Source organism: Ichthyophthirius multifiliis (assembly GCF_000220395.1).
Source record: "Ichthyophthirius multifiliis unplaced genomic scaffold scaff_1120509251078, whole genome shotgun sequence".
Classification (NCBI taxonomy): Eukaryota; Ciliophora; class Oligohymenophorea; order Hymenostomatida; genus Ichthyophthirius; species Ichthyophthirius multifiliis.
The window spans coordinates 21,053-29,377 of NW_004086224.1; the positions used below are offsets into that span (position 1 = coordinate 21,053).

The following is an 8,325-nucleotide window of genomic DNA, read 5'->3' on the forward strand; positions in this document are numbered from 1 at the left end:
ATTCTATTAGTATCATAAAATTAGCTGACTAAAAAGAAGAAGAAAAATTCATTTTTTTCGGTATATACCATATATAATTAAATCAAGAACTTTTAATAACTTTTTTAAATGTATATCTATTATTCGATGATTAAACAAATGTTTTTTTTTTTTTTAATATTAAATAAAAATTTAACTTTAAATATTTTCAATATTATAATATATAATTAATATATTATTTATAATTATTACAAATGCATATCTTTTATTTTTATTTTATACTATATTAATTCTTTAGACATTTTTTTTTAATTTAAATTTATATTTTATATAATTAAATATGAGCATATTTATATAAATTTAAAAAATAATTTTTTTTTGCATTGATAATTTAAGAATAACTTAATAAATAAAAAAAATATATTAATAGCATATATTATATATATATATATAAATAAATAAATATTAATTAATAATATATATTATATATATTACTTTATATATCTTAATTAATTAAACAAAAATATAATACTTATTATTTATTAGTCTATAAAAAATATACTATTAAAAAAAAAAAAAAAACACAAGACCATAAAATAAAACAACAATATTATTAAAAAAACAAAGAATTCCACAAAAAAAAAAAAAAAAAATTAATTATTAATAATGAAAAGTGAATTTGATGATGAAGAATAAAAATAATCTCATAAAATTCCATTATAAATGAAGGAATCTTAATTAATTGTATATGAATAAATTAATAGTTATTAAAATATAATGATTAATCAATAAAACCCAGTATATTTGGATAATTTCAATAACGAATTAAACAACCAAAACAATATATAAGTAATTTAAAGCTAAAAATGTTTAGATTAAAAGGAAAATAATTTACAAGATTATTACTTAAATTAATATATAGAAAAAACATCAGAAACAGAAGACAAATAGCAAAATGAAAATGACAAAAATTAAGATAATATAAAAGAAATTAATATATAAAAATCTGAAAGTAAGTAAATAGAACAAAACGAATAACAATTCATGGTATAAATAAAAACAGAATTAGAGTAAAAAAAAGAGAAAAGAATATAAAAGTTTTGTCAGAATTTTTTCAATGATTAATTATAAAATCGTAGTGGAGTGCCAACTTTAACCCAAAAATAACGAAAGCACATGATATAATAAGAAATAATAGCAAGCCCATAACTAATTGACTTAAATGCGTAAAATAAATTCCAATTAGAAAAAAAACAAATTGAAAAAAAGAATTCATTAGATGCAAGTAATATAATATTAGGATAAGATTTACGAAAAGAACTATCTAATATAAAATAACATCAAAAATATAGACTTTTAATTGATAAATTTATAAAAAAGTTCAACAACGACCCATAGGAAGCTATAAACCTTATTATCGAGACAAAACTATGTGATGATAATCCTTAAGATATTGCCTATATGTTATTAACTACTGAAGGTTTAAACAAAGAGTAATTAGGGTAATTTTTTGGAAGAAATAAATAAAAAAACTAAGAAATTTTAGAAAATTTTTGTTCTCTTTTGGACTTTACAAAGCTTAAGTTTGATTAAGCTATCCGTATGTTTCTATCGCATTTTCGACTTCCTGGAGAATCTTAATAAATCGATCGAATTGTTCAAGCATTTACTAAGGTTTATACTAAAGATAATCCAGGAGTTTTTAAAGATGATGATACACCTTATATATTATGCTATGCCGCAATTATGTTAAATGTAGATGCCCATTCTGAAAAAATAGAAAAAAAGAATAAGATGTAAAAAGAAACTTTTGTTTAGAATAATATTGCTTGTACAAGAGGAGGAGCTTCAAGAGAATTAATTGAATAGTTATATGATAATATTGTAAGGGAAAAATTTGAGACAAAAATCAATTATATAGAAAAGATTTATTCGAGAGTGCCTATAGATAATATAAGGAAATAAATTGAAGGTGAATAATTAAATGAACTTGTTGTTTATTTATAAAATGGTATGAATATTTTGAAATACGGACGATAAGGAAATCCTCATATGCGTAAAGCATGGTTAAGTTAGAGTTAAGAATAAATAATTTGGAGTGAAATTGATAAAAAAACAAGCGAATAAATAAAAAACGCAGCAAATAAAAACTAATCATCTTCTTAAAATAAAAAACGAAACAAAGACACATAAATTTAAAAGATGTTCTAGACTTGGCTTTAGGTTCTAATTCAACAGAAGTAATGAGAAGAAATAATGTTCCAGGGGAATTTGATTAATTTTGTTTTTCGATTATCCTTTCTGATAGATCTCTTGATTTATAAACTAATGATATGGATACTAAGTTTAAATGGATTGCTTTTATATATCATGTTTTAAGATCGAAAAATCAGGATGAGAGGAAGAAAATGAAATTTAAAGAGAAAAAAGACAATAATAGAATAAACGAAATATGGCTTGTTGATATTTTCTCAAAGTGGGATGAACACTGGGATTATAATTTACAAAAACCAAAAAATATACTTAAATATGAATTAAAAAATAATAAAACCAACAAAAATTATTTCAATTGTATTTATGGACTCTTTTCCAAGAAAAATAATAAAGAAAATAATTTTAATAATAATTAATAATAAAATCATATTTCTTAAAATAAATCTCTTGAAGATTATTAATACATTAATAGAAGAGATTATGAGGATATCGAAGAAATCACTCTTTAAACTAATAAATCACTTCTTCTTATTACTTTGTGGTAAATGGGAATTCCTACTTGGGTTAGAAAAACTATTTGGCCTTTAACTATAGGAAATCGATTAGAAATAACTGAAAATCTATATTAAATTTTATTAAAATCTAATAAATAAGAATTCACAAATCCAATTATATGTAAAAGAATTCATATATTTTATTTAAAAAATTTCTTTAAATAATAAAAAAGCAAGCTCTTTATAAAAAATGTAAGATGATTTACAAAAAAACTTCAAAGATAGTAACGAATACAAGGCTTTGGAAAACATCTTAAGTTCTTTTATTTTATATAGACCAGACATAGGATACGTAAAAGAATCAATGCCAAGTTTAGTATAAATATTATTAGTAAATATGGATGAATACAGTGCATTTAAATGTTTTGCAAATTTATTACACTCTTATCATTTTTTGTCTTTTTTTAGAGGAGATATGAGAGAAATAGAATGGAGAGTTTAGTTTTTTAATGATATATTAATTTAAAAAAGACCTCTTGTTTATTAGCATTTTAAAGCACTTGATTTATCCACTGAATTATTTTTAATGAACTGGTTTTTAAATTTATTTTCTAATGTTTTTGATATAAATGTTGTTTGTAGAATTTGGGATAATTTCCTTTTAGAAGGTGAAATTTTCGCATTTAAAACTGCTTTGGCTTTTATTGATTATTTTCATTTAGAATTAAAAATGGTTACATTTGATGATGCTATTAATTTACTTAAAAAATAGTCTGATCCTTATTTTTGTGAAGAACTTTTCTTTAGTATTATATAAGATATTAAAATTCCTATTAAAGATTTTAATGATTTACTCAATAAATAAAAAGTAGCTAAAACTACTCCTTATGTTCATTAGGCTTTATTATATTAATGAAAATCGAATATTTATAAACTATTTACTTATTTTTTTTTTGTTAAGCTTTATATATATTTATATTATTTAAAAAAAAGTATATGTATAATATAATACATAAATAATATAAATTATTTGTTAATTAATGTTTAATTTTTTATTTATATTTATTTATTTATAAATAATTTATATTTTTAAATGCCGAAATAATTTAAAATTTATAAAAAATAGATAATTAATCATATTTAATTAATATATATTTTCATAAAATATATAGTTTATTTGTTTAAAATTTTACTTATTTTATAAAAATAATTAGCTTAACTATAAATTAAATTTTATCTTATTTTATATTTTCAATCTTACTATTTTTAAATATATTATAAATAACAATACATACTCTAAAAAATCTACAAAATATTAAAAATATATTTAAAATATGTCATATTTATAAATTTAATAATATAGATAATCCTTTATTGATAAAATAAGAGTTTAATCATTACAAAAAATATTTTTAAAAAGCAATAGCATAAAAAAAGAAAAATTATCAAAATAATAATTATTATAACCAACAAATAAATAGAAGTTAAAGCCTTTGATCTATTTAAATTAAAAATTAGTAAGAAGCTTTAGTAATTATTAATCAGATATTCCTATAATAAATTCAATAAACATATAATTATAAAATTAACCTAGTTATGAAAAATTATAAATTTAAGAAATAAATCAGGATAATTAGATATAATAATAAAAAAATACAATAAAAGAATTAAATAATTTTATATAATAATTAAAAAATGAATATGGAGAATTAGTATTCAATTTATCAAAAATAAATGGCGAAATATTTCTTATCTGTTATGAAAATTAGGGATTAAAAAATAAAATATAATAATTATAAGAGGAATAAGCCTTAAATGAAACTTTAAATTAATAATTAGGTTAATTAAAAATTATAGAAATATAAGATTAAGTAGAATTATGTAATAAAATATATTATTTTTTCATATATATTGGTTTTTATTATATTTTTAGAAAAAAATAAAAATTTATTAATTGAGATTAATTAAATTCAAAACAATATTTTATAATAAGACGAACATAATGTTAATCAATACTAAATATATTAATAATAAATTGATGATTTAGAATTATAAATATCTGTAAATTTTTGAGTTTTTTTTTTTAATTTTTATTATTATTTATATAGGAATTATTTGAATTAAATGAATAATAACGCTAACTTATTTAAGATAATGATTCTTTAATATTTAATAATACAAAATTCGATTAATATGAAGATGAAATATTAGTTTTTATATAAGAAAATAAGATTTTGTCTTAAGCTATAATACTTTTAAATAAATTAATTTTTTCAAAAATTGCAAAAATGTAATAATTAGAAAGATTGTTTCATCAAAAAAAACAATCTAATAATTTATGAAATTAGCTATTAAAAAAGAATATAATAAAAATATATTAATATATATATTTAAATGTATTTATAAGTATAATTTTTGTTAAAAAAAACAAAACAATATAAAAATAACTAATTAAAAACATATATAATAAAATAAATAATAACAAAAAATTTAAATATTTTATTAAATATATATTTTTTTATAAAATTATATAAAAAAGCAATTTATAATAATAAATATATTAATAATTAATAGATTTGCAAATTAAATTAATAAATTTAAAATATATTTTAATAGCTCATTCTTATGATTCCAATTCAAAAAAAGAAAAACTACTTTCCATTTTCACTATTACAAAATAAAAATATTTATTTTTATTTTTATTGAGTAAATTAATAATTTTTATGGAAACTTATTTTGGAAGTACATCTAATTTAAAGTAACATATAAATGAAAATAATATATCATATTTCATATTTTAAATAAAGAAAGAAACGAATATTAGATAATAAATAAGAATAATTATATAGAATAACTAATAAATATACGGAGATAGGAATACAATTTAGACCAAATAAAAAATTATTAAAACACATTTTAGAAAAAATAATTAAGCAAAAGTAATCTAATAAAAAATAACTAATTTATATTTAAAAAATATATAAACTTACAAGATTGTTAAATAAAAAAATTAATAAATTACTATAATAAAATATTTTATAATATAAAAAATACTGAAAATTAAGAATATAATATAAAATGATAAAATATATTAAATATTAAGAATAAATATAAAAAAATGCTTTAAATCATATTGATAAAAATATAATTAGCATGTAATTATAGTAAATAAGAAAACATAGAAAAATTAAATTAAAAAATAATATAAAAATTATAAGTTGTTATGATTCAATTAAAAAATAAAAGAAATGGAATAAACGAATAAGTTTTTTGATTTTTATTAATAAGAATAAAATTTAAAAATTAATAAGAATAATAAAGGGTAAATAAAAATAACTATTTAAGAAAAATAAAATATAAAACTTGTAAATAAGAAAAAAAAAAATTAAATAAATTCTAATGATTAAATAGAAATATTTTAAATAATATTTAAAATAAAAAATATTAAAAGGATTAACCTAAATTTTCTTATAATATATAATTGTATTTAATTTATTTATGAATGATTAATAAATAAAAATTCAATAATTGTTCATTTTAAACGAAACTTAATATTTAATTTTAATTTGAATAAAAAAAAATTAAGAAATATCAGTTTTCCTTAATTTTAATAAAATAATTTAAACTTTTAATAATAAAATTAAAAAAAAATATATTATATTTAAACTTTTATTATAAAAAAACATTTTTAGTAAATAGAAGTTTAAATAACTATAAATAAAAAGAAGTTTTTGTTAACAAAATAAAATATTATAAAATTATCTAATATAAACAGATTAAAATTAAAAAGTTAGACTTGATTAATTCCTAATAATAAAATAAATTATATAGTTAAATTAAAAAAAAATATTAAAACTTAGAGGAAAAAAAAAAAAAAACAAAAACAAGAAATTATAATTAAACTATATTGCTAAAAAATAAAAATACATACAAATATACTTATGATAAAATCATTAAGTATCATATTAAAAGTCATTCTCATCTTCACTTATTATAGCTAAATTATCATAATTATCATTATTTCCCATACATGAGCTAATAATATTTGATTTAGGTTTATCGTAAATTAATTAAATATGTGTTCTTCCATTTTATATTTAAACTTTATCAACTTCTTTACACATTTTAAGATCATTTCTCATCAAAACAAGGCTTCCAAATTTAGAATTTTTATCTTTAATAAAGATCTAGTTAGTCTTATTATCGTAAAATAGTTAAGCATGTTATCTAGAAACAGAAATATCAGAAACTTTAATATCAGCATCATGCGATCTTCCAATAGTAAAAGTGTTTTTTCCAGATAACTTTAATAAATATGTACCAAAAATTTACATTTTATTTCCTGTGAAAACTTCAAGGACTATATAAGGGAAGCCATCATCAGGTTTTGAATATTCTACAATATCATATATTCTTCCTTCAGAATTAAATTTAGGTGGGTATTTTGTTTTACATAGTTCACATTCAAAAAATTTTGTTAAAAGAACAATACAGTTTGGGTTTGAATAATTATTTTAGAGTTTACTCCTTACCCAATATTAAATACATTATATATGGACAAATTTCATGCTTCCTGTGCATTTGCAAGGATTAACTAATGGATTTTCAGCTTCTTGTTATTCCGAAAGACATATTTTACACATAGGAATATTTCCTGAATTACTATTATGTATAATATCTTATATTTTATTTGAAGGAATCAGCAAATTGTTTCTATTATTATTGTTAGTTATTAGATTATTAGAGAGCTTTTTTTTGAATTTTTCTTAAAAATTCTATTGATTTATTTCTCCTTCTTTTAGTTATTTCATACTTCTCATAGTTATTTATTCAGTAATAGTTTCTAAATCAGATACAACTTCAGTTTATTCTTCGATAATTTGCTATATTTATTATTGAACTTTTTTACCTGGTTCACAAATTTAACGAATTCGAAATTTCAAACGTCCAAGTTTAAAAAAATCGCCCTAAATAAGCCTAAAACCTTTGTTTTTGCATTTCTAAACAGATTAGGCAACTATCCAGCAACTTTAAGATGTTGGTTATTGCTAATTATCCAAGATTTGACGAAGATAAAAATGATTATCTACTTTGTTTTTTATAATTTTAAATATGTTTTAATTTTATGGGACATTCTCTATTAAATTGTCCTCGAATACTTATTTTTTTGTATACTTCATTTCTTTTTGGGTTAATAGTAATGTTCCTGATGATTTTATTTTAAAAATTATTTGTTTATTGTCATTATTCTCGTAATCAAATAATTAATGTGAATCTTTGCTCCATATTGTCACTTTTAATTTTATATAATCAAACGGTGGAGCTTAATTAGGCATACAGCGATATTAATTCGCCATAAAATATTAGTCTGTTTGCTATTCTGATGTTGAATTTTAGTCAATATGTGAACATAAATTAGAGCAATTGCTTCCCATTTTTTGTTTTGTTTATTTATAAGCTTATTTGTTTATTTTAAATTGGGTTTTGCTTTATATTTTAATAAATATTATTTTTTTAAATATTTTTTATATTTTAATAAAAAACTTTTTCTTTTTTTTGAAATAGTAAATATTTATTAATTTCTAATTAATTTATTCTAATTGAAATTTGCAATAATAATAAAATATGATAAATTAAT

General features: G+C 17.8%; 2 protein-coding genes across 2 annotated transcripts in view, besides 3 other annotated features; one reads left to right on the top strand and one right to left on the bottom strand. All coding sequences in view use genetic code 6, as the record gives it.

Moving 5' to 3' along the window:
* The window catches only part of IMG5_139120 (hypothetical protein), a gene marked incomplete at both ends in the record, with an annotated part of 3,682 nt that extends 79 nt beyond the window's left edge, over positions 1-3,603 (top strand). Inside the window, 4 exons of the mRNA XM_004031363.1 lie at positions 1-110; positions 1,360-1,951; positions 2,182-2,868; positions 2,945-3,603. The exon at positions 1-110 is cut by the window's left edge and continues 79 nt beyond it. Of these exons, the coding sequence (XP_004031411.1) occupies positions 1-110; positions 1,360-1,951; positions 2,182-2,868; positions 2,945-3,603 (2,048 nt within the window). The remainder of the gene's footprint in view (positions 111-1,359; positions 1,952-2,181; positions 2,869-2,944) is intronic.
* Positions 385-471: a microsatellite.
* Positions 3,604-5,116: 1,513 nt separating the features above from the next.
* Positions 5,117-5,167: a microsatellite.
* A 1,470-nt stretch (positions 5,168-6,637) lies between these two features.
* IMG5_139130 (hypothetical protein) lies at positions 6,638-8,044 on the bottom strand (the record flags this gene model as incomplete). The annotated part of the gene is made up of 2 exons (XM_004031364.1): positions 6,638-7,341; positions 7,501-8,044. The coding sequence occupies 2 exons, from the start codon at positions 8,042-8,044 to the stop codon at positions 6,638-6,640; spliced, it is 1,248 nt and encodes a 415-aa protein (XP_004031412.1).
* Positions 7,471-7,515: a microsatellite.
* Positions 8,045-8,325: the final 281 nt, after the last annotated feature.